This window comes from Mucor velutinosus (assembly GCF_035048745.1).
Source record: "Mucor velutinosus strain NIH1002 chromosome Unknown tig00001571, whole genome shotgun sequence".
In the NCBI taxonomy this organism is placed as follows: Eukaryota; Fungi; Mucoromycota; class Mucoromycetes; order Mucorales; family Mucoraceae; genus Mucor; species Mucor velutinosus.
The window spans coordinates 238,437-263,542 of NW_027041911.1; the positions used below are offsets into that span (position 1 = coordinate 238,437).

The window sequence follows — 25,106 nt, forward strand, 5'->3', positions numbered from 1 at the left end:
TTCTTCCAAACATGATCAAACTTGCTACTATAAATGAGCGGCAATGGATCCCCATGCCATTGAGCTGAATGGTAGCATGAGTTTTCATTCAAGAGCGCGATACATAGCAAGTCTTTATGCTCATTACCTTCTTGGTGAACGGACGCACAAAGAGTATACCTGTACTCATCAAATCCATGAGGGCTGCTTGTATTCACACTCTTCATCTCAGCCTCAAGCGAGATTTCTTGTGAACTTGTGCATAATTCATTACAAATACCACATTTTATAATTATCGACGGAAAAAAATGAGACCAGAATATGGATGGTTACATTTAGTTTATTATTTATCAAGCACCAACTACTATTTTGAACACATTGCATTCAAAGCAGAACCTTGCTTGAACCATTGAAGTTGTTCTAATGGTACATGCATTACTACATCTTGTCATCATTTACTACAACTGTTATTATGCCTACCTTGATTAAACGTATGATTCAATGGAATATCAATCGTGGCCCCTGTGCTCTTATGTAATCTCAATGTCAAGGGGTTCCCGGGTTGGATATTAGTTAAGCCAACAATGCTGACTTTATCAGACGGATCAATCTTCTCATAGTCATCTGGATCACTGAAAGTGAGCGGTAATATACCGTTTCTCTTTAAGTTGGTTTCGTGAATACGAGCAAATGACTAATTCAAATGTGATTAGCTTTTTTTTTTTTGAATGGGGGGGGGGAGTATACCGGCATTTTACCTTGGCAATGACCGAAAGCCCATTCAGGTATCTTGGTTCCATAGCAGCATGTTCGCGAGACGAACCCTCACCGTAGTTTTCATCACCAATAATGACCCAAGACACGCCTCTTGATTTATAATCACGGGCTGTTTCAGGAATGGAAGCTGTCTCATTTGTGAATACATTGGTAGCCTGATTGACTTGATCCTCTGAATTTGTGGAACCAATCAGCAGGTTGTTGGATATATGCTCTAGATGACCGCGGTATCTGAGCCATTTGCCTGCCATGGAGATATGATCCGTGGTACATTTTCCTTTAATCTTGGTCAAAATAGGTAGAGACTCGTAGTCTTTTCCATCCCAAGCGGGAAAGCGAGGTAAGATTTGAAGTCGATCTGAGTGCGGGTTGATCTTGATCTCGATATGCGAGCCATCTTCTGGTGGTGCTTGATACATTTCTGCGTTGTGCGCTGCGTATCCTTTGGGAGGGGTATCATGACTGGAGGGTGTGTCAAATTTGAAGGGGATTCCATCTGATCCGACCATGGAATCTGTCATGGGATTGAATGTGATCTTTCCTGCAAATGCCATGGCGGTTGCAACCTATAAGGTTATGTCAGAATGCTGAAAAACGTCGCTTGTATACACGATGACATACCTCGGGAGATACAATAAACCCGTGCGTATTGGGGTTACTATCATTGTTTCCGCTAAAGTTTCTGTTATAAGAAATCATGATGGCATTCTTTTCTCCTTGCAAAGTTTGCTTGCGATCCCATTGCCCAATACTAGGTCCACATGCCGTTGCTAAAGTAGTACCACCCGCTTGTTCAAACAAATCCAACTGTCCATCACGTTCCAAGGTTGCTCTCATTTGTTCAGAGCCTGGTGTCACCAAGAAGGGCACTCTAGCTTTGAGTCCCTTTTTCAAACCTTGCCTGACAATAGAAGCAGCCTTGTTCATGTCCTCATACGATGAGTTGGTGTCTGATCCAATAAGCGACGCACTCAGTTTATCAGGCCAGCCTTCTTGTTTCACTTTTAATCTGAACAGAGAGAGAGGAGTAGCCAAGTCAGGGGTAAATGGACCGTTGACATGAGGTTCTACGGTGGAGAGATCGATTTCAATCACTTCATCATAAGCAGCATCTTGATCTGATTGCAGAATATGAGCATATTTCTCAGCCGAGTGAGCAACATCTTGTCTATGGGTGGCCTTCAAGAAATCGCTCATACGGTCATTGTAGGGAAATACAGAAGATGTAGCACCCACCTATACGACATTTAGACAACGCATACAATGGACCAATAAAACAGATGCTTACCTCGGCGCCCATATTACAAATGGTTGCCATACCAGTGCATGAAATTGAATCCACACCCTCACCAAAATACTCCAATACACTGTCTGTACCACCCTTCACGCTGAGTATACCAGCTATCTTGAGAATAACGTCTTTTGGTGATGCCCACCCGGAGAGACTTCCACTCAACTTGATACCAATGACTTTGGGACACTTTAATTCCCAACTCTTGCCAGCCATGACATCCACAGCATCCGAGCCACCGACACCGACACCTAGCATTCCCAAACCGCCTGCATTACACGTATGCGAATCCGTGCCTATCATCAGTCCACCGGGAAACGCATAATTTTCCAGCAGCACTTGATGCATGATACCAGAGCCTGCCTTCCAATACCCGATACCGTACTTGGCAGACGCGTCGGCCAAGAAATCATAGACCTCCTTATTGACGTACTTTGCTCTCGATAAATCAGCCTTACCGCCTCGTTGCGCCTCGATTAAATGGTCGCAGTGGATGGTTGTAGGCACTTGAACTCGAGCAATGTCAGTGGCCATGAGTTGCAACAAGACCATTTGAGCAGTGGCGTCTTGGCATGCGATACGGTCTGGAAAGAGCTTGAGGTAGGAGGAGCCTCGAGCGATTTCCTGAGTCTGAGGGTCATGCAAATGGCTATACAGGATCTTTTCGGACAATGTCAAGGAGCGATTCAATCTGCATGACATTGTTATTTCTTTGTTCTATCTTGTCCCCCCCCCCTATAACCAAACATTTACCTCTTCTTGATGGTATTGATATTGCTGTCCATCTTTTCATAGACGGAAGTGGCTGATTGAGCATCATTGGTGTACAATCGGATGGTGGAAGCTCTGTTTCTCTGAAGAGATGTCCATACACATCTGGATGCTGTAGCGTACTATACCGTGCGTTCAGTCACCCCAAACCGCTTCCCAGATGACTGCAATTACCTTTAACATGGTCATCTTGTTTGCTATGATGATAAAAAAAAATAACAAAAAGGGGAGAAAGTTAGAAAGGCACACACAATTTTATAAACAAACAAGTCTTCAATGAAACGCAAAACGTGTATTACATTTCACATAGGTACAGACTGTATTATCTTATCTCTCGTGCTCTCAATAAGGAAAAAAACCCACAAGCATATTAAATCACATGAATGTTCATGGGATTTTTATGTGGACATGATGTGTGTGCTTTGGTGCAAGAGCTCAAACTGGTTGAAGCAAAAGGATTTTCACGGCCTCTGCCTTGTCCAATGTAACAATATTAGTCATTGGAAATGCCTGCGTAAAGATATGCATGGTGTGGTATTTGTCAACTGATGAGAATTGAGGTCTGTGGCACTATCGATGCAACAGTTTTACTACTATTTCCATGGCGTAATGTGCCCTTTTGCATGAATTTTTTTTTTATTATTATTTCAATTTTTGGTCTCTTTCAAATAGCCATTGAATCTCAACCACCTCTCTCCACAACGATGAGTTTCTTCCAAATGTCATTGACACGGAGGCCTTGGCTACTTGAATCCACAACGAAACACCGGTTTCATAGACACGCTCTAATTTCTTGCCAATGCCTGCCAATTCCAATTGCACTAGCGAATTCCAGCTTGCTCTCGACATGAGTAAACCGTGATACACCATCTTGGGGTAGAGCGTAGGATACATCAATCGATACACCATGTACAGGTAAATGGTGCAACGTGAAGCTTCCACCCAACTTGATTCGGCAATGCATCGAAAAAGCACTTTTTCGGCTACTTTGATGGCTCGGATGGTCAGAAAAGGGGAGGGCGGTATATCCAACAGTGCGTTGATGGCGGGTAGAATGCGCCTGGCGTCCTCCTCGCGCGTATATCCAACTTGAGTCAATGGCGACAGTTTATCGTAATATATGGCTGCTGTGGATTTCTTCGTGCCAATGTTACTGAAGGCAGGTACGTAAATGTCGGGTGCAATCATTCGACAGATGAAATGTGCCAAATGCGGTAGATCCAGGCTTTCCAGCGGCAGGGCTACGTCCTTGATGCCGTATTCCTTTACCATCTCCAGCACATTCCACGCTCTCAGTTGCTCTATCAATGCTCGCTCCAGCTCCTCGTCTGACATGGCTGTGTCCCGTTCTAGTAAAACATCCAATCCTGCATACTCCCCTTGACAGCGAATGCAATCGCACTGGAAATCAAAGCCAAATCTTGCCTTTAGTGCCTCCTGTCTCTGACGCTTTGTTGCAATGAGATCAATGTAGCTGATCGTGATGGGTGTATTTGGTGGAATGTCTTCCAGGGCAATGATGAGCTGATGACCTTGTTCATATATGACACCTGCGTTGGGTCGGCATGAATGGCGCACATACTGGCTTGTGATGGGATAGATGCCAATAGCAACGGGATCCAACTGCATTTCAGAGTCTGTGATTGGGAATGATGAGATCTGCACACGCTGCCAGAGAGTGGCCATTTCTGACAATGTGTAACTTGCAGTGGGCTTTAATTTGTCCAATGTCTTTTGCATCATCGACTGATCTACGGTACTGTCTGCTGCCACTACTTCCAACTGATGAAATGCTTGCACCTGAGCACTTGATTTGGTGGTGGTGGGCAATGTATCGTGGCTGGCCAAGGTCAATGCAGCGCGGTCCAACAACCATTGATTGACATCCAAAAGAGCATCCTTGCCGTAATCTGGCGAGCCGCATAAACCTCTGTGAAAATGGATCCATGATTTCAAAAAGCAATCTTGACTGCAAAAGTAGGCGGCATGGCATTTTGAGCAACATTGGAGATTCCCTTTTCGTAAGCAATAGTTACATCGGTCGAATCGTTCCGAAGGGAACGGCACCGAAGCTAATGGCGCTTGTGTCAAAAGAGTGGTTCCTGCAGTTGTGTATTTTGAGGTTACAAAAATGTTGTTGTCCATCTTTAATTGATTGTGTTGTTGATGCAAATAGTGCTCCATGGTTTTCTTATAGTATAACAAAAATCTTTGAAATGAGAAGCGAGGGAAAAAGAAAGAAGGAAGAAAAAAAAAAGTTTTCATGAATTTGATACATCTTTTGTAATCCTAAATGTGATTCAAGCTGACGAAGAGTAATTGAGTCAAATCCAAAGAGGAGTCTTAAAAGGGTCGCGAATTTGGCTGCCAAGTGTGGTGGTCCCCCTTTCCCTCTGTCCCAAATGTTCTTGCTGTGGTACAAGGTTGATTAGTTGTTTGGAATATATTTACATGTTCATTTGTACATGATTGAACAAAAAAAAAAAAAAAAAAAAAAAAAAAAAAAAAGATGTTCTCCCTGTTCCCAGGTAAAAAATCTGCTCTCGGGATACGAGACATGAATTCCTCTTTCTCACTTTTTTTTTCTCTGCATTCACATCTTGGTGAGCACATCTTGTTTGCGTGTCTGTGTCGCTTTTTGTTGATATCAAACGAGAGAGAGAGTGTGTGTGCATGCGTGCGATACCATTCTATTTTTAACAACATTTACCTTAAAATCCAAATCATTGCTACCTCTATCTTTTCTTTTTCTCTTTCTTTTTCTCTCTCTCACTAAACTCGAATCAAAATCTACATATGCAAAGTGGTAAATTTTAAGCTTTTTTTCGAGGAATCAATAAAAACAAGGTCTCTAATGTATAACAAAGCTCTCTCTGAACAAGCACAATCATGTTCCGATCAAGGCAATCAGTACCCTTTTTGTTCGCCCGTATCAACAGATGTGTGGACAAATGGCTCTACGTATGATTTTGTGTGGAATTTCAAGTATGTAGCAGCAAATTCATTATAGTGTAATTATACTTACCTCCCTTTTGTTCTATAGCTATCCTTTTTATGTGGGCTATGTAAGGAAGAAATGAGAACACACCCCTCTGTGTCCTCCCTCCCCCTCTCTCTCTCTCTTTCTTCCCCCCCTGGCTAACACACTATATGAATTTAGGAATCCATCAGTCTCTACTTGTACTATTACATCAAGTTTGAATATCAAAACGTCAAGAATTTCACCAATTTAGATAGAAGCACTGGGGGCATCGAAGTAACTGTGGATGACTCTTGGTTCCTCACACCATTGAATCCAGGAGATTCGCCTAAAAATTGGACCATGCTGGGCTTTTATCTGCCTTCAACACTTGACTCTGCTCAAGAGCTTGCGAGCCCAAGCAGCATGTTTCCTCGACCATTCAACTTTACCATCACCCGTTAGTATCAATCCCTTGTTATATAAATACTTTTTAGAGCCTAATCGTTATCAACTCAAATATAGAAATTGCACCTCCTGGTAACAGCAGCACAACAAACATAGCCAATACGACAAACTCAACGAGCACAAATAACAATAATAATAGCAGCGATAGAAATAGCGGCAATAGCAGTAATCTATCATCCTCTTCATCTGCGTTGCCTGGATGGGCCATCGCTGTCATTGTGATTGCAGTGATTGCATTAGTTTGTGGTGCTGCTGCCCTTATATGGGCCATCCTTATTTCTCGTAGAAACAAACGAAACAACAAGCTGATTCCAATCGTTGGAGGAGGCAAAGGTGGTAGAAATGGCGACTCGGGCAAAGGCAGTGGAGAAAAGGGACTATACAAAGATTCAGCATTCCTCAACTCGCAAGCAAAAATAAACGCTTTCCGATCAACAGACAGTGTACCCATGAGTGCAGCAGAAAATGCCTCCAGTGTGGGTACATTGGCTTCAAGACAAACGTACACACAACCATTTACACCCTACGATAACAAATTAACCTCAACAGACGCTGTGTTACTCGCTGATACCTTTAGAAATACACTGGGAAGATCAACGGCTGATTGGAATCCTCTTCCTCCTTCTTCTTCTGCTGCTGGTGGTAGCGTCACTTACGATGACCCAGAGGAAGAAGAACTCAAGAGAAGACGATTAGGTGAAGCTTTATTGCAACGGCAATTAGAAGAAGACGGTACTTCAGTAAAGCATGCTGGTCGATTTACTCGAGTAAAGAGTCTAGCAGATATACAGAAGAGTGCTGTTTTTGAACATCCCACAAAGTATTAAAACAATTCATCCGTATGTATCTCTCTCTCTCTTCATCCACCCATTTCATAATTGTAATATTACTCTTTTATACATTTCTCTTTTTTTTAAAAAGCTTGATCATCTTTTGAGCTTTGTGTACTCTTTCTTCCTCCCCATCATATTTATTACATTATTATTATCACATTATCATTACATTCATGTCTATATAAATCACAAGGTTTTATGGAACTGTGCTTTTGTTATTTGATTCCCAAAATACACGATTGTGTTATTATTAGAAATGGAATTTATAAAAAAAGATATATTCCTTAAAATGAGACCAGGTCCATTGTATAAATTCCAGGTACCTCAAATTTCATCATTTCTAAATATTTAAAGGACATGTCCGATGTGCGAATTACTATTGGATTTCCATAACTTGAGATAGGACAATCTACGGTCTTTCCATATTATCAAGTCGCATTCTTCCCTGCTCGTTGTTTTAGTATTTTAAATGAGCAATTTCAAACAAGCAGTATTCGAGGACGGAAAAGGAGGATTAAGAGATGAAGGAGGTGGACGAACTTGACGTGCAAGTAAGGAAATTAGTTACGATGGAATATTATTTAAATCAGCAGTTAGATAGCAAAGTTGAGACGTTAGAGAGCGAAGAGAAGCCTGTCGTAAACACTGATCTCAAAAAGAAGAAAAAGAAATACACGATTTAATCTGAATACGACAAAATAAATTCTATTCTTCAAATGTTGATTAAGGCTCCTAAGAAAATTGCATCTGTAGCCAAAAAGTATAACATTAACGAACGCACTGGCCAGCGCTGGTGGAATCAATGCAAGAACGATTCAAATACGTTTTTCTTGCCAAAAGCTAGATGCGATCGCAAGAAGCTCCACGAAGAACACCAAACTTTTCTAACTGACTTGTTAGACGAGAATCCTTCGACCAACATTAAACAAGCTTTGGAGCAGTTAACTACTAAGTTTGATGACTTGAAGTTTGAAAGATCAGTAGCTGTTCATGAGTTTATTAGAGATAATATGGAATTTACCTTCAAAAGAGCTGCTTTTCATAGCCTCAAAAGAAATGACGAGGGTGCTATTAAAGCAAGATATGAAAGGACTAAGAAAATCGTGGAATTAGACATGAGTTTTCTTAGAAACTGTGCATTTATTGATAAGTCTGGCTTCCATATAAATATGTGTTGTGCCAGGAGGACTACAACTGTCTATAAAGATTAAGGTATTCTTGATGGGTAGATATGTCTGTGTTGTGCAGCAACATGGACAAGCTATGATAATTGAAGTGCATCTCAGCTATCTAAATACTGAGGTTCACCAGATGTGCTAAGCGTTGTACAAGATAGATTGCTACTTTGGCATTCAGAACTTAGTATAAATAGAATAACGCTTGTCTTCATCAATGAATCTTTAGTTTTTGTGTCTGATCTTATTCAAATAGGTCTCTTGTTTTTATAATATCGAACATTTTTTATATGCTACAAATAATAATCTTTTTATTTTTTGTGCTTAACAAGAATAAAAGCCTCTATCGCTTAGAAAATGAGTTTCATACAATGCAGAACATCGCAGGCATCAGACAGAACTTTAATTTATCTACTTCTTGGCCAACGCAACCTACTACGTCTTAGTTTTAGGTCGAATTCTGTTCAAATCTAGCCATTTTCAAACATAAACAACTCATGCTACAAAGCGTTTTGAGCGTTTGCAATAGCACCAAACGACTCCTCTTGACCACGCTCTACTCACTAATGGTTTATCTCAAATTTTTTAACTCATTGCAAAATCAATGAAAATCCTCATTTTTACATGAGTACTAGCAGGGGAAAACTCTTGAAAATCAAACGATCGCGTTTTTCGCCCCAAAAATGAAGACTTTTTCTATGATACATATAAGATCAAATTGGTCGTAAAGATGAAATGCAACATTGGAAACTCTTTCTATCAGACTTTTATATGTTAAATTTTGACTTATTCACAGAAAACCTGTTTTCATATTTTTGGAAATTGCTCATTATTATCGGTCAGAAAGTTGAATGTAATTACAGTGCGCGAAAAAAACGTTCCAGTGTTTTGCCAAATTGCACTTATAGCCAGTTTTCTCTGCAAATATCAAAGCTACTAGGGTTTGCTTAGTTTCATAAATAGCCTGAGTAGTTGGCTATCAGATGATATATTATGCACTTTATTCACGTAATTAGAAAAAGAATGGTAGCGTCATGAAAAGTGAAAAGTCGAATTTATTAAATTTTATAAAAAAGCTCAAAATTTAGTTGGACCACCTTTACTCTTGATAACCGCTTTGATTCGGCGTGGCATGCTGCCTATGTATTTAAGACAGTCTTCTTTTGTGAATTTATAACATTCCTGTTCAATTCTGTCTTCTAACTCAGAAATGCTGGCGGCCCTAGTAGGGTACTTGTTCAAACGACGTTTTAGTTGATGCCAGACATGTTCAATGGGGTTTAGGTCAGGGCTTTGGGGGGGGGCAATCAAGGACACTGTAATGAAATAGCCACCCAAACGCAACTTAATTGAAAACCAAAGTTCATCAAATAGCACTCATTCAAATTCATGCTATTTGGATCTATTAATGAAAGCGCTCAAATGTACATCAAAAACCCATTTAAAAATACTAAAGTAAAGATACACGCTTATATCGCACATCGTGTGAATGAATCACTCCTGATCACAGTGTATTCAATCACACCCATGATGGTCGTAATAGGTGATGGTATCTTTATCCAAATAGAATTAAATCAATAACAAGCATATTCAAATATGACAACTATGCCCTGCTGCCATAGTTGCACAATATCCCAGATAAAGGATTCCATGCTTCAATAACAAACATCACACTTTAAACCATCAAGGTTACATTAAATCATGCTATGACGATAGCTCACCCAAGCCCATCAAGGTTACTCAAATCGACCCTTATGGCCAGTGCTCCTGCATTGACTACCACTTTAAATCAAACATCAACAACATTTGCCAGATATCGCAATAGCAGCACCTATTGCTCTCTATCATCACTAATCCTACAAGCCAGATGCAAATGTATAAATACTCTTCTTTTTTTTACTCAATTCCAGGATCTTCAGTTCATTTTATACACAAAATAAAATACAGTTGATTTCTATTGTATTTTACTATTGCTTTATTTTTTTTGTGAAATCTATTTAAACCTGATTTCACTGCAGACACTTTGCACAGAGAATCCGTGATGCGTGAACCATTTCTTAATGGGACCAGAAGTATGTGGTCTTGCGTTATCTTGCTGGAATCTAAACGTTTTCTTGTCCAGCCCATAGTACTCGATAGTGTCTAGCAAAGATGAGTTCAGAATTTCAGCATAAACTTCTGAGTTAACAGTTCCTTCGGTAATGGTGGAGCCATAGCTGGGTCCCTCCGCTGTTATCATGCCCCAGAAAACAACGCCACCACCATCTCCCTGAACTTGAGCCTCAGTTTGATGAGGCATCAACTCAGTGGGCCTGTCAGTTCAGTAGAAAGATTCGCCGTCAGATCCCCACATGTTGGCCCTGCTTTCATCGGAAAATCCCCATTTACGCCAATCGTCCGCAGTCAAATGTCGATGTCTCTTGGCCCACACAAAACGCTTTTTCCGGTTCTCCGCAGACACGAAATTGGTCTTTATCTTTCTTTTAGCCTTGAACCCTTTGCGCTTGAGTATATACTGTATATTCCTCAAAGTCATCTGAACTACCATATGAGCAAGGTAGCACTGCACACCCCTGGGGCCGTCTAAATTACCATTGCGGAGATTCCTCTCAATGTAGTTCATATTCTGCGTAGTGATTTTGCTGCGTCTTCCGGGTTTGGCATGTTTTGAATGACCAAAAAACTTCTTCCTGTGGCGAGAAAATACACTGACGGACAAATCTGGGAAGATTTTTTGAATGGCACGGAGGGAACAACCTTGGTTGAAAAGAGCCTTGACAGATCCTTGAACCTCCTGAGTAATGGGACGTGTCATGTTAAAAAAAGTGATGAAGTAAAGATGGTAAAATATAATGAGGGGAAAGACCAAAATCTCACGCTTCTTTATACTTTTTTAAGCATTCTTCGGATAACTAACATTTTAAACATAAATGATATAAAAAATTACGGCTCTCGGGTCATTTTCGTGGAATGTATACAAACAATAAGGTCATCGAGCGATATTTCCAATTTCACAAAATCGAAATTTTTTACTTTACGTCAGTTGCACTAGCTCAATATCTACTGTATCAATTATTTTAGTAGCTCATTTTGTGGCTAAAAACCCAAGCTTTTGTAGTCTTACTTTAGTTTTAAAACTGGAGAAAATTTGACAGAGCTGTAAGTGTAAAACTACGAATTGGCAAAACACTGGAACGTTTTTTTCGCGCACTGTATCTCTGAAACACCTGTCAGAAGACTCGTTTGGAATGATGGCAGCAATCATTTCACTCAGTTGCTCAATGATCGTGTCGTCCAATCCTTGATTTCTGGGGTCTGCACAGCGAATCGCAGCGGCATACTCTGGGTCGTAAACGTACAGCTGGCTATACTTTGGCACATTGCTCAAATTTAGTGGTGCTTGCAAGTGATAGAGTTCCCCATGAACACGAACCGGCGTGATGCCGCCTCTCATCTCATTCTCTCTATCTCTTTGGAGCTGCTCAGGCGTAGCATCGGTGCCAAATGATGTAAATGCGAACAAAGTGTTGTATTGTCGCATGTGCTGCAAAAAATGAGAGGATCGAGGATGGCTTCCGTTGATCAAGCTATTTAAAGGCTCGGGAGGCTCTTGCAAAAGGGGCAAGACAGCTCTACCTTTTTTGCAGCAAGCATGAAAGCAGTTGTCGTTTACTCGCTGTTGAACAGCCCTCTCTGCGGCCCAATGCAAAGCTCCACATCCATCACATTGGTTGTCCATTCTGCCCAAATCTGAACGTTGTACTCTTCCAAGTTCTGATACAAACGCTGCAGGTGCTCTTGGTGTTCTTCGATTCGCCAATCTTCTTTGCCTGGCGTAATTTCGCGCTCGTTCCTGAATTTGAGTACAAACAAAATAAACCATTGCGTCTCAGGGTTTTATTAGGCGTTAAAAGCCATTTTACTTACTCGACATGAATCACATTTCCGATAAGCATAGTCTACTGGAAGAGCAGCTCTACAGGTCGTGCAGTGTCTTGTTTGAATAGTAGGAGGCATATTATTACGTACGTATAATAACAAAAAGCAATGTATCAAATTTTTTTTTTGGTGCCTTATATTCTTGGTGGAGGGGCTAAGCCCCCTCCTCCAAACCCTCTCCCCATTGCCGGCTTCGCCGGTGGTTATGCCCTCGTTTGTTCTGGCTTTTAATACTATTAAATTTTAAAAGGATATGATTGGCTTGTCTACTTTTTTTGAATGTTTTACAGTATATATATTAGACTAGCCGATCTATCTCGCTACGCTCGATGACGGCGTCGCCCTGCGGGCTTTGGCCGATTACAATAAAACTGGTTAAATCAATAGTTATAAAGGGTAAAAAAGAATATAGAGTAGTTATATTAGGTAGTATCTGAAAATAGAACTTCAGGATACACCACATTTTCTGTGTGTTTCATATTTTCGGGTAATAAAATGGTCATGCCATTGGCAGATGTTGCTCTTGACATGGCAACATAGAGTTGGCCATGAGTAAATACGGGACTCCTGAGGTCCACGGCAACTTTTCTGAGAGATTGACCCTGCGACTTGTTGATGGTCATTGCGAAAGATACTTTAACCGGGAATTGCTTTCTGGTCAAAATGAATGGCAATGTGCCAGGCAATGTAGACAAAGTAAAGCGAGGAATCAACTCGACAGCACCTGACCCTCCGAGGATTTTCACCTTGAGGACATACTGTCCAATTTGCTGAATGATCAGCCTTGTGCCATTGCACAAACCTCTTTCAGGGTTGAGGTTTCTCAAGAGCATGACAGGAAGACCTACTTTCAACTCCAAAACTGCTGGCGGCAGCCCTGAAGGCGAAAGGGTTTGCAAATACTCTGAGGGATAGGCTTGGGTCTCCGTGTTGGTCAGATCAGACTGAGCTGTGTCAGCAGAGTACAGAGTGACCTTTTCCCCAATCACGTTCTCCATCACCTTGCTGTTAATAGCATCAACGTTGACGTTCTTTGAACAGAGAATAGCTCTTTCCTTGAAGAAATCACTATTTTGCAGAGGACACTGCAGAACATGCTGAGGATAGATATCTTCAATGAACTGATCAAGATCAGTCATCTGCCTCAAAAAAGAGGGCAAAGCAATGCTGCCAATCATGGATGGTTCATACGACATTTTTCCTATCCAATCTGCAAATTGCCTATCTGTGTCATTGGAGTTGGCAAGTCTCATATTCTCAGTCAGGCTCAGCTTTTGTAATTTGGGCCATAATCTTGACGATTTCAGTGAGGCATTGACGATTTCAGGACGGCCACCTTGCCTAACAACAGGTGGAATTTGAGCAAAATCACCGCCAAGAACAACAGGAATACCACCAAAGGTAACTTCATCACCACGACTACAAATATCACGAAGTGTTCGATCAAAAGCTTCAAAGCAATATCGATGCTGCATTGGCACTTCATCCCAAATTATCAATGATGTCTCTCGAATGAGATCAGCAAGATCATCGTTTTTCTTGATTGCACACACAGACTGCTCGTGGATGTTGAGTGGAATGGCAAAGCGAGAGTGCGACGTACGCCCACCAGGAAGTAGCAAAGCAGCAATGCCAGAGGAGGCAACACAGAGAACAATTTTTCCTTGGCTTCTATAAAAGTGACAAAGAGTATTGTAAATGAAGGTTTTGCCAGTGCCAGCTGGACCTTGCAAAAAGAAATGTGAGCTGTTGGCGTTGCTGTTGATGGAGGAGGTGATGGTCTCAAATATGTGCTTCTGGGTAGCGTTCATTTGAGCGTACTTTTGCTGGTACGAAAAGGCTTCTTGATCTTGGAGATATGACATTTTATTGAGTATCAATGAATTGCGTTGTATGCCAGTCATTCTGCTTATCAAGCCATTCCAGTTGAAGAGAGGCAAAGGCAAATTGAACTGACCTAGAGATCTGTCTTGTGCACCAAGAGATGTTTGCAACAGATATAAGCCGTAATCAAGACTTCGCGTTCCATGGTAAAATTCAGCGTCAGGTTGCACGCTGAGCAGCAGCGAATACCCTTTTTGCACGATTGCATGCTCAAGATCATCACAGAAACTTTCACAGAATTGATCCCAAATCTGAACAGGCGATACCAATGAGTTGAACATGAGCGCAGAGACAAACATTGAACGCATTGCGTAGCCAGAGGCAAAGGTAGCAGCTTCTTCAAAGGCTCTGGTCCATTCTCCATCATCTTCGATCAAATGCAGCATCATACAGGCCTCACGAAAGGTGGCATACTCGTGATTATTGACAGTTCTCAGATGAGAAAACGACGTGGCTCCTCTGACAACTGTGAGCAGCAGACGCAGATAATACCTCTCGCCGGCAGCAGGGCTACAGTAGTACATGCGGCCGATAGACATGGTATCGGTTCGTCTTGCTTCCCACCTTTTTGGCTTCTTTTCTTTCCAAGTCATATGCTCTGGGAATTGCTGGTAAAGCAATGGTTGAAAACCAGATTTGTTTTGATTCACGGCATTATAATGAAAGTAACCCATGAGCGTGGTATGACTCTCTCTCAGGACATTATCAATTCTTGATTGAGGCCAGGAAGGATCAAAATATACAGGCTGCTCATTTTCAAGATGAATAGCAAGTGTAGTGACAGGTGGGCTTTCCTCATGCATTGGGAACTCTTTCAACCTCCAGACGGCTTCACACGGGCTGATATAACGGCCATTCAGATATTTGGCACATTCATCATTCTGATACATTGCTGCAGTACCAGCTGTTGCGGCTGTTGTCGCGGTAGTCGTGGTTTTCAGAGTAGTCTGATCAGAACCTTTGTATATATACTTGTTGATGTATTTGATAGCCTGGACACTGGCGCATACTTCCACGTTGATATGAGCGTTGTATCTCTTTGATAGGAATGGATTATACGCTACCACCCATTCATTTGTCATATGAAAGTCGTGGTACACGTTCTGATCATCTTTGATGCGTATTACATGAGAGCGGCCATCCATTCTTCTACGATAGAGTGGATACCCATCATCAGGGACTATGGTTGCTGGCTGATAAGGCTTTGGGAACTTTTTTGAGCAGACGTCGTTACCGAAAGCATCCTTCACCATACAGGGAGATTTCTTGTTATAACCACCACATGGACCGTGCATCATGTTGCGGGTGACAATTGCATGTAGTTCAGGGTCTTGATGAACGTCTGGAATTTCTGTGGAAATAATCTGGTCGATCCTCTCTGCCGTATCAAACCGGTCATTTTGGTTATCCAAGAACAACAGCATATGACTATGCGGGAGGCCGCGCTTCTGGTATTCGATTGTTCTCACAATCCCTTTATAAGCACCAAAGATTTTCTTTTGCTTCAGGTCTTTGAGTAATGCGTCGTGCTTCCGGTTGAATACTTCAGCAACCAAATCTGGGCGATCAGCAGCACTTTGGCCAGGCAACAACTCATCTTGGATCTCCCTCCAGTTTGGGTTTGCAGTAAACGTTATGAATAACGTTGGCTTACCAAAGAATCTAGAAATAGCCATTGCGTTTTGGTACAGCTCTGCCATAAACCGGGGACCACCAGTGAAACTGCTTGGCAAAATAAACGTTCTACCCACCGTTTCAAGATCTGTATCAGAAGCACTGATAGCATCAGCAAGACCTTTGTAGACATCAGCACGGAGAGTCGTTTGATTAGCCTTGATCCAGTTTAACTTGGTTTGTTCACAAACAGCCCAAGCATCGATCAGGTATTGCTGGAATAGACGTCTCGAGAGGAACAGGATTTTGGATTCACCATTCCTGACATGCAATCTAAATCTATAGAAGGCACGCTGGGTAAGCCTGCCTGTTGCTCGACGTTGTCCCTCTTCTTGCGCTTCTTCATTGTCAACATCCATGGCATCAACAGTTGAAGCAGGCAATTGCAAACGAAGGCCCCAATGCCACCCATATTCACCTCTGGGAAAAAGCAAAACGTAATGGAGAGGCATGTAGGCAGCATGCGTCTCGTTGATCCTTCTAAAGAGTCCTCTGGAACTGGTGGAGGTGCTATTTCGATAGGTAATCAGGATGTCTCTGAAACTTGAATCAGCATATTCATTGGGGATAATAGCTGCAATCTCGTTGACAGTTGGCAAGTTCTGAGTACGCCTATCTTCACCGACAACCAATTCCAGTCTCATTTGAGGATTGAGTCGAATATACGCATCCTCGCTGACATGATCTTGGGCTTGTCGTTCTTCCTCTGCACTCAGAATTTCGTGGGCATGCTTGTAGATACGTACAAATGGGTTACCACAACGAACCGGGTCATCAATCATTTCACTTAATGCTTCAATGATTGAATCATCTAAATGCTGATTTCTGGGGTTGGCAGATCGACATGCAGCAGCATACTCGGGATCGTAAATGTACAGTTGATTGTACTTTGGAGCATTACCAAAATTCAAGGGTGCTTGCATGTGATACAATTCACCATGGGCACTTACTGGAGTAACTCCACCTCTTCTCTCCTCCTCTCCTTCTCTCTGGGCCCCTGCTGGCGTAGCAGTGGTACCGAATGAAGTAAAAGCAAACAAAGTATTGTATTGCCTTATATGCTTCAAGAAATGGGATGAGCGTGGATGGCTTCCGTTGATTAAGCTATTCAAGGGCTCAGGCGGATCTTGCAATAAGGGCAATATGGCCTTTCCTTTTTTACAGCAAGAGTAGAAGAGATTGTTGCTTCTGGATTGACCGGTAGTTCTTGCTGCGTCCCAATGCAATGCGCCACAACCATCACATACAACGTCCATTCTTCCCAGATAATGAGGTTGCATTCTTCCAAGTTCTGATATGAAAGCGGCAGGTGCTCTAGGTGCTCTAGGTGGCCTTAATGCAGCTCTCTGTCTGGCGTAGTTTCGGGCACGTTCCTGAAACAAAAATATATATATAAGGTTCGTTCGAATGTTTGTTTTTCATTTCTTTTCTATTTACTCGACATGAATCACATTTTCGAAAATTGTAATCTTCAGGTAGAGCAACTCTACAGGTTACACAGTTTCTAGCTTGAACAGGAGGCATGATAATTCGATTTGATTTTAACAAAAAGATATTTCATACACTTTATGCAAATTGTGATGCTTGATGTTCTTGGTGGAGGGGCTAAGCCCCCTCCCCCAAACCCCCTCCCCATTGCCGGCTTCGCCGGTGGTTATGCCCTCGTTTGTTCTGGCTTTTAATACTATTAAATTTTAAAAGGATATGATTGGCTTGTCTATTTTTTTTTCATAGTTTTCCAGTATATATATTTTAGATTTAGACTAGCCGATCCATCTCGCTACGCCCGATGACGGCGTCGTCCTGCGGGCTCTCACCGAAGACATTTGAAATCAGAAGAGATAGTAAAACTCTGCTATAAAAGTACATTTTAAACAATGACTATATTAGGCATGAAGCTTGATTTAAACGTCAGAACTTTGGAGGTACAAATCAATAATATTTTTTATGAAGCATTTACGTGATATTATTATGACTTCTGGTTTACTACATCCTCCGTCCGAGTTGCATTTTCTGGCGGCAGAACTGTGATACCATTCGCGGATGCTGCTCTTGAGATGGCGACACAGAGCTGGCCATGCGTAAACACAGGACTTTTATGAGATCTACAGCGATTTTTTTTGAGAGGTTATCATTGCAAAAGATATCTATATTATAGGGAAAAACTCGCAAAAAAAACCAAATAAAAAAGGATTCAAGCTAATCGACTGTTCTTTTAAATTCATAATCTCTAATTAATCAGCATCACAATCGTCATTGCCATCAACAGAAAGGCATTTTGGTCAGCCAGCAGCAATGCCGCCGCCAAAATCAATTCAAGCTCAGTTTATTTTTTCTGTTCAAGATTGGGCGGGGATAACATACCTGGGGCAAAACTCCGGCCCTAATAAGATAAATGATTGGTTTATATTGGCCAATAAAATCATAAATTAGGGCCGGCTGTAGAAATATATATGAAATTTAAAAGCCCTACTATACTTTCAAACCTAATCTGATTTACCCCCTTTCTCCTTTTATATTCATTTATTTATGCGTTTTGTGAACAGTAATGGGGAAAGTTACCAAACATAGCAACAATAAAGACAAAGGAAAAGCACGCAGCTTTTCTACCCTCCGATTTTCTGCTACCAAAGGCTTTATTTCGAATCAAGCTACAATCACACAAGCCTTCAAGCGAGTAGCTAAATTCAATGCAGCAGCAACAAGTATTGATCCTTCAAGCAGCTCAAATCAGGGCGAGTCATCAACATCTGAAAGCCAAGAAGAGCGCTCTGTCCCTGAAGAGGCCGGATTAGAAGAGGGTGAAGAGAACTGCGAGGCTGAAGACTCATGGCAATCTCACGACCCCATCATTATGCGACAATTGCCACAGGAGCTTCAGATGGAATTCCCTGCCGTTTTGACTAGCAAAGGAGGTGTTTCCAAAACTGTCGCAAATCTCCTTCGTCCGTGCATGCAAAATTCAATGGGTCCTCAGAGATTCCAAAAGTTACTCCGAGAATTGCATGTTCTTCGTCATGATCAGCTGGAACTCCAGTACTTACTGTCATGTTTGGCTAAAAAGAAAGGACTCCTCCGGAACTACTCGTTCCTCCCTTACTCGAATTTTGAAGACCCTCACCAGTATGCTGGTTATGTACCAAGTGCCACTTATTTCAGGACTTTGTACACAGCAATGATCGAGGAACTCAAGCCAAAGATGGACAAACATGCCATGCTTCTTGACGGCAAGGTGCTTAAGTGCGATCACTCTTTCAAATTCCCGAAACATATCGCTAAAATTGAGGATGCTGGTGTATTCACTGCCTTGTTCACCGTGACGAATGAGTATGAGGAGATCGTACATCAGGTTCTGGTCCCCTCAAAGTCCCTTATCTATCTGAAGCATTCATTGCAAAAGATGAAAGAAGCATACGAACTTTATGGACATGAGATGCCGGTAGCTTTCTTCACTGATAATGTGCAAAGCGATAAACGATTCTTGGAGAGCATCTTCGACTCTTTGAAGGTCATTCAAGAGGTCCCACGTCAGCAAGAGACTGCAAACAGCAACGCAAACCGGTTATTCCTCAGGCTGCCAAATGATGTTGAGGTAGATTATCTCAATCGTGATGTAGGGTTAATTATTAGGAAGATGAAGGATCTGAATGACAAGTTGACAGTCGAGAGAAACGCTGGCAAGCCCTCGGTTATTGGACTTGACACAGAGTGGAATGTGAATGACGATCCGCATTACGATCAAGTTGATGTCATTCAGATTGCTCATGGCAATACAGTGGACGTTCTGCATATTGATAGATCCTGGCTCGCACTCCCCAAGGAGCTTGTAGATGTGCTTGTAAATGCTGATATCACGAAAGTTGGAAGAAGCATTGGTGTTGATTTCTCTCGTCTCAATAATCGGTTCGGAATTGAATGCAAAACGAAGTTGGAGCTAGGATCATTCTGTTCTGCACGGCAGCTAATCTCAACAGGTACAATGTCATTGTCAGACATTTCGCTATGTATACTTGGTGCCCCTCTTGATAAAGGCCCTCAAAGAAGCGCATGGAATATGGCTGACCTCTCGCCAGATCTTCTAAATTATGCTGCAATTGATGCTTGGGCTAGTTTGGCCATCTACAGTGTTGCTGCGAATCATCTGCCTGTTGGTAATCGTGTGCTTCCTACCTGTCCAGTTGGTTCGTTTGTAGATGTGATGCCTCCACGAAACAGTCAAGCTGTTGCCTACGGCGAAATCGTGGCTAATGGTAGCACAGCAACTGTAAGAATTACAAAAGTATATGTTCCTGGATATCTGGCAAATGGTATTGCTTTGCAAACATATGGTGAACCACCATTTGAACTGAGAGTTCCTGCAGCTCATCTCATCACAGCTGCTTCACCATCTGAAGCCTCGAGTATTTCCTCTGTCAATCCTACCGCCACTAGCGATCCTGTAATAGCTACGCCAGTAAGCAATCCCAATGCTATTATGGAGTCAGAAATTCAGTCAAAGATGCAAGAGATTTTTGGTGATGCTATAGACAGGGTTGACAAGGCTGGCTTTACCAGTGGCTATCGACAGTTTGCTTGGTATAATGCTGATCCCAAAATTGCTTTTACTCGCGTCGTCAAAGACATTTTTCATTTGATGGATATTGTGGAATTTGAGGCTTGATAGACTAAAATTCACGGAAAAAAAAGAATAAAAAAACAGTAATGTCAACTTGATAAAGGTATGTTTTATTATCAAACTGACAGGTGTAAAGTAAACTGAAGTCTCTCTACTGGCCAGGTAGATGATCCTTCTTATATACTATAACAATGGATAAAAGTTCTATTAATTAGATTGACAAATAAGTCAACTCAGATCAACTAATGTCTAATCATGCTAAAAGACAACTCCAGCAAGCTAATCATGATTTAGCTCTGTCTGGATGAATAATTAGACCCTCATCCGAAGTACCCTGATCTATCCTTTCCATAAGGATAATTAATATCGATCTAGTAGCATGTATCCGATAGGTACAGTCTTCTTAGTCTATATTAATAGTACATATCTGAGTGTATATCGCTAAGCATACATCTTTAGCATGTATCTGGATATATGGCATGTCTATAGCATATCGTATGCATGTCTATAGCATGTCTCATATATAGTACAAGTCTGTAGTACATAAAGTATCTGTAGCTAGTATCACGGATATAAGCATGCACTACGGCCCAACTGATGTTCTCACAGAACATCGATGCGCTCTTTTGGGAACATCGATGTTCTCGTGAGCACCTCGATGTTCCCATATCAGAACATTTGGCTTTACACTGTGAAGATAGTTATCAGATATGCGCTTTTAAATGGTATGGTCAGACTTTTTGAGTTCTTTTGTTTATTTTTCGTACCGAACGCCAATTCGTAGCATCATTATCTACGAAGTTAGAAGCCTCCAAACTTGCTCAATTTGAAACAAATCAGGAGAAAAAATCACGTGACCCGAGTTTCTGGTTACTTTGAGTCGTTATGTCAAAGTGGTAATATTCCTGACTAACAAACTGAAGGTCGCCAGTTCGAATCCGAGCAAACTCGTTTTTTCTTCGTTGGACGTTAACCTTGCTGGGTTAATTATGCTTTTCTCAAAATGCTTTGATGGTCAGTGATGCGGATCCTTTTCTTTTATTATTTTTTTTTATAATTATTTTGCGCATGCCTTCATGGACAACAAAGCTGTAAGAGGTATACAAGTATGATTAATGAATGTAGCTATGTATTGTATTGACAAATGTATTATCTTTTATTTCGTAGCCTCAAGTGGGTAGTTTTACGCGAAAGCAAAAAAAAAAATCTGTATGTTGCGATTTCAATCCTCGTTAAAGGTTGCGAATATCGCCAGCATCGATCGACATATCTTGTTCAAACGCATGGTAGTTTGCAATGACGCTAAAGTGCAAGTCGTTATCCAAAGATTTCACCAATCCCACTTGCATCTCAACATCGTCAATAGAAATGACAGCATACTTGGGATCAATCACTCTCGGCACCCTTCTTGCAATTTGTTGTTCGACAGGCTCATTCATACGAACAAAAGGGACAGACCTGTCGTGAGAAGCAACACCATGATTTTTCATGGTTTCAACGAAAGCCAAAAAGTAGGTCGACCCATCATAGACATGTTGGAAAAAGAATATCACTCGCGAAACAAACCAACAGGAGACAGGGTGGTTAAGTCGATTGAGGTGAGTTGACCTAAACATGACCAGATGGTTGCTTCTACGAAACTCATGCATCTTCTCTCTGTATATTTCTGATCCTATGACAGTAGAACCGATTAGAGCACGATGGGCAACCTTGATCGTCATTGACAATGGACTGTTGTTCAGCCTTTGAAGAGAGAGTATCCTACAATAGTATTTCGACAAAGCACGCTTGAATCTTGCAATTGGAACACCATGGAGTTCAGCACGATCAGTACCATCGAAGCCAAAATGATGATCCAAATTTGTCTCTTCTTGATCAGGTTCCCACAACTGTGAGCTTGTTAGAGATTCTGGATGATTGAGGTATGTGGTGGATGCATATGGCTGCGGTCGAATGCCTTGGAGGAACTCATTTGAGTCGAAGATCCTTTTCAGCTGGTTTCTGATTGCAACAATTTCAATCAAGTTGGAAGATTGCTTGCCTGTCCTTGACTTGCCAGTTATCAAATCACCAAACTTTCCAATGCTTCTGTAAAATGGATGATGTTGTTATGTAAGTAACTGGATGTGTGTGATAAACATAGCATGTATAGATGACTAACCGTTCTTGACTTCGTGAGGAGTAGGCTACAATTGGCCCCATTTCTCTTATCATCCACACTACATGTGTAAGCTGATGCATTACGGGACGGAAGACCGAAAGTGACAAGCACATGGCATCTCTCTGAGCTTTGCAGTAGTCAATGAAGAAGTCAATGCATTCATCAATCTCTGCCAACCTAGACTCAGTGAACTCCCATTGCAATGCAAGACAGACGCCTCTAACCAGCTTCATGATTGCTTTCCTAGCCTGTGGACTGGCTAATTCTGGGACAAAGAGAGTAGGTATGATGGTCTATTTCAAATCAGAATAATCAGATCCTAATTCACGCCTTACATGTGTACGTTTGCAGATTACAGTGGATCTGATCTTACCAGCAAATTATCAAGATAGTCAACACTGCGGGTGCCTCGTAGCTTCTCCACCAGATTCAAAAAGCTTCCATCAAATGCAACTGGTATATATGATCTTGTGTCCTCAATTGCTTTGCCAATCTCGAACAGCCGTTGCTTTGGAATGAAAAATGGATAATTTTCTCGCTCCAATTCACCATCTGGATATGTGTAGAAGAACTTTGTGTTGTTCGGAGACAGGTCGACAGTGAGCATCTCGAAGAGTTCTGAACCAACACCTCGTGCTAATGTATGCATTTCTTCGAATCCAAAGCATTGGGGTGCAATGCATGACGATAGCTGATTGAAAAGGCTGACACCGTTGAATCCAAGGTTGGACTCAGCCCTCTCGTAATCTTCATTCGTACGCATGCTTCCAGCATTTGGAAAGTACATCCCATGGCTGCGATTATCAGGGTGCATACCACGCGAAAGACACCAACGACAGCCATACTCAGATGCATGATGAGCACACTTGCTCCAGTCAAACACGGCTAGAATAAAGCAGGTAGGTAAATCAATTTCATGTTAGCCATTGTGGATGCTGATTAGTTGCTTTATCAATCAGGATATTTACCTGGAGTATCACCACCACAAATTAGAGGATGAACCTTCAAACGAATTGGCCCAGCATCATTTGTTTCGACTACCATTCCATACGTAGAAAGCCACTGGAGCTCTGCCAAGATGATGGAAATGAACGAGTCAAATGATTTGGGCTTCTTTTTTCCTGGAAAGATACAAAGCTCGTGCGTGTACTCCTCCTTGTAACGCTTGTGTGGATCGTAATTGAACACCATCAGATGAATAATTGTGAATAGCCGATCACCTCTCTTTTCAACTACAAAGCCATCATTCATGATCGCAACTGCGATATCCAGGTCATTTGTGAAATGCGTATTCTTGATGGACTTGTACGTGGCGCCGTCAAATACGTCAGCAATGATAACATCGGATGGATTCTCTTCAAGGTCTCTGTTGTCGTAGGCATGTCGGTACCGAAGCTCCTCTCTCGTTATTGGATTCGCAACTAATCGTGATACGATGTCTCCAATTGACATGACTTTCATTGTTGACAGGGCTCGATGATCTCCCCGTGCATCGTATCTTTCATGGGAACAAATATTACAAATTGTCTCCTCGTCGTCTACTTCCAATGCGTACAGCTTGCAGCCATTGATACACACATCATATTCATGGGATGTCAACGATGATTGGCGCTGAAGCATGCTTTGCACACGAGGGCCATGCATGATCTCCGGATTGCTTTCTATCAGTTCATGGGGGGAGGATCGGAAGCTGGTGAGTTATTGTATAAATGACATGTCATTGCAATGCGAATTACCTCGACTAATTTTTTCTGTATCTCTCAAAACAGTGTTCATCAACCTGACCAACTTTCTGTATGCATCCCGTGGTATAGCAAAATCATTGACGATATCATACAGCTCAATCGAAACCAGTTCTGTGGTTGTATATGTATTTTGGTTGATGTCTTCGAGGGATCTGCAATCGTAGAAGCAAGCCTGATCTTCTGCATCTGGGTCGACTACTCCAACTGTCTTGTATTTGACATTTAGCAAATCAAATTCAAGCCCTGGTTCTTCTGGATTGTCTCCTGTTATCGCATGTGTGGAATCCGCTATTGTGAGTATATACATCTACTTTAGCGCTGCAATTCCTTACCATTATTATCGACAATAGGCAGCAGATCAGCAGCACCCGGCGTCTGTTCAAAGCCTGCGTAGTCATAATCAGCATCGTCAGCAGCAGGAATCATTTCTTCAATATCACTCATGGCATCATCATCATGCAGCTGGTTTGCATGATCTGAATTGGCTGTGACTAGCGCACTGGGGGGAGATTGTGGCTGTATCAGCGTTGTTTCCACTGGAGGTTGCTCTTCCATTTCAACATCTTGATCTTCATTCAAAATGGGAGCACGACAGTTTCGGCGATGGTTGCGTAGAGCACGGGCACTGTCAAAGCTGGTATAGCAATTTGTACAGAAGGATGGCTCTGTTTCTCGTGATATACGGATTGAGAATGACATGTTTGGAGAAACCAAGAAAAATAGGCAAGTAAAAACAAATTTCAAGTGGCAGCTTTATATACTAATTCAAGTTTTATTTGCGCTCGCCAACAAATGCGTTTATCATCGTTTACAAGCAAGTGATACGTAGTCTTGC

At 41.8% G+C, this 25,106-nt stretch overlaps 9 protein-coding genes across 9 annotated transcripts; 2 read left to right on the plus strand and 7 right to left on the minus strand.

Moving 5' to 3' along the window:
* Nucleotides 1-343: 343 nt before the first annotated feature.
* On the minus strand, nucleotides 344-3,007 carry ATC70_012991 (uncharacterized protein; the record flags this gene model as incomplete). The annotated part of the gene is made up of 7 exons (XM_064832159.1): nucleotides 344-399; nucleotides 460-673; nucleotides 738-1,322; nucleotides 1,378-1,992; nucleotides 2,045-2,738; nucleotides 2,801-2,940; nucleotides 2,993-3,007. The coding sequence occupies 7 exons, from the start codon at nucleotides 3,005-3,007 to the stop codon at nucleotides 344-346; spliced, it is 2,319 nt and encodes a 772-aa protein (XP_064679862.1).
* Nucleotides 3,008-3,460: 453 nt separating this feature from the next.
* Nucleotides 3,461-5,002, minus strand: ATC70_012992 (uncharacterized protein; the record flags this gene model as incomplete). Its single annotated transcript, XM_064832160.1, has 1 exon — nucleotides 3,461-5,002. The coding sequence occupies one exon, from the start codon at nucleotides 5,000-5,002 to the stop codon at nucleotides 3,461-3,463; it is 1,542 nt and encodes a 513-aa protein (XP_064679863.1).
* A 612-nt stretch (nucleotides 5,003-5,614) lies between these two features.
* Nucleotides 5,615-7,072, plus strand: ATC70_012993 (uncharacterized protein; the record flags this gene model as incomplete). Its single annotated transcript, XM_064832161.1, has 5 exons — nucleotides 5,615-5,624; nucleotides 5,686-5,803; nucleotides 5,862-5,883; nucleotides 5,979-6,237; nucleotides 6,303-7,072. The coding sequence occupies 5 exons, from the start codon at nucleotides 5,615-5,617 to the stop codon at nucleotides 7,070-7,072; spliced, it is 1,179 nt and encodes a 392-aa protein (XP_064679864.1).
* A 3,174-nt stretch (nucleotides 7,073-10,246) lies between these two features.
* Nucleotides 10,247-10,552, minus strand: ATC70_012994 (uncharacterized protein; the record flags this gene model as incomplete). Its single annotated transcript, XM_064832162.1, has 1 exon — nucleotides 10,247-10,552. One exon carries the CDS (start codon nucleotides 10,550-10,552, stop codon nucleotides 10,247-10,249), a length of 306 nt encoding a protein of 101 aa, XP_064679865.1.
* A 21-nt stretch (nucleotides 10,553-10,573) lies between these two features.
* Nucleotides 10,574-11,068, minus strand: ATC70_012995 (uncharacterized protein; the record flags this gene model as incomplete). Its single annotated transcript, XM_064832163.1, has 1 exon — nucleotides 10,574-11,068. One exon carries the CDS (start codon nucleotides 11,066-11,068, stop codon nucleotides 10,574-10,576), a length of 495 nt encoding a protein of 164 aa, XP_064679866.1.
* A 270-nt stretch (nucleotides 11,069-11,338) lies between these two features.
* ATC70_012996 (uncharacterized protein) lies at nucleotides 11,339-12,136 on the minus strand (the record flags this gene model as incomplete). The annotated part of the gene is made up of 1 exon (XM_064832164.1): nucleotides 11,339-12,136. The coding sequence occupies one exon, from the start codon at nucleotides 12,134-12,136 to the stop codon at nucleotides 11,339-11,341; it is 798 nt and encodes a 265-aa protein (XP_064679867.1).
* A 478-nt stretch (nucleotides 12,137-12,614) lies between these two features.
* ATC70_012997 (uncharacterized protein) lies at nucleotides 12,615-17,030 on the minus strand (the record flags this gene model as incomplete). The annotated part of the gene is made up of 1 exon (XM_064832165.1): nucleotides 12,615-17,030. One exon carries the CDS (start codon nucleotides 17,028-17,030, stop codon nucleotides 12,615-12,617), a length of 4,416 nt encoding a protein of 1,471 aa, XP_064679868.1.
* A 1,268-nt stretch (nucleotides 17,031-18,298) lies between these two features.
* On the plus strand, nucleotides 18,299-20,410 carry POX1_2 (fatty-acyl coenzyme A oxidase; the record flags this gene model as incomplete). The annotated part of the gene is made up of 1 exon (XM_064832166.1): nucleotides 18,299-20,410. The coding sequence occupies one exon, from the start codon at nucleotides 18,299-18,301 to the stop codon at nucleotides 20,408-20,410; it is 2,112 nt and encodes a 703-aa protein (XP_064679869.1).
* Nucleotides 20,411-21,597: 1,187 nt separating this feature from the next.
* On the minus strand, nucleotides 21,598-24,970 carry ATC70_012999 (Alpha-galactosidase; the record flags this gene model as incomplete). Its single annotated transcript, XM_064832167.1, has 6 exons — nucleotides 21,598-22,453; nucleotides 22,527-22,819; nucleotides 22,900-23,411; nucleotides 23,495-24,187; nucleotides 24,263-24,535; nucleotides 24,604-24,970. 6 exons carry the CDS (start codon nucleotides 24,968-24,970, stop codon nucleotides 21,598-21,600), a joined length of 2,994 nt encoding a protein of 997 aa, XP_064679870.1.
* Nucleotides 24,971-25,106: the final 136 nt, after the last annotated feature.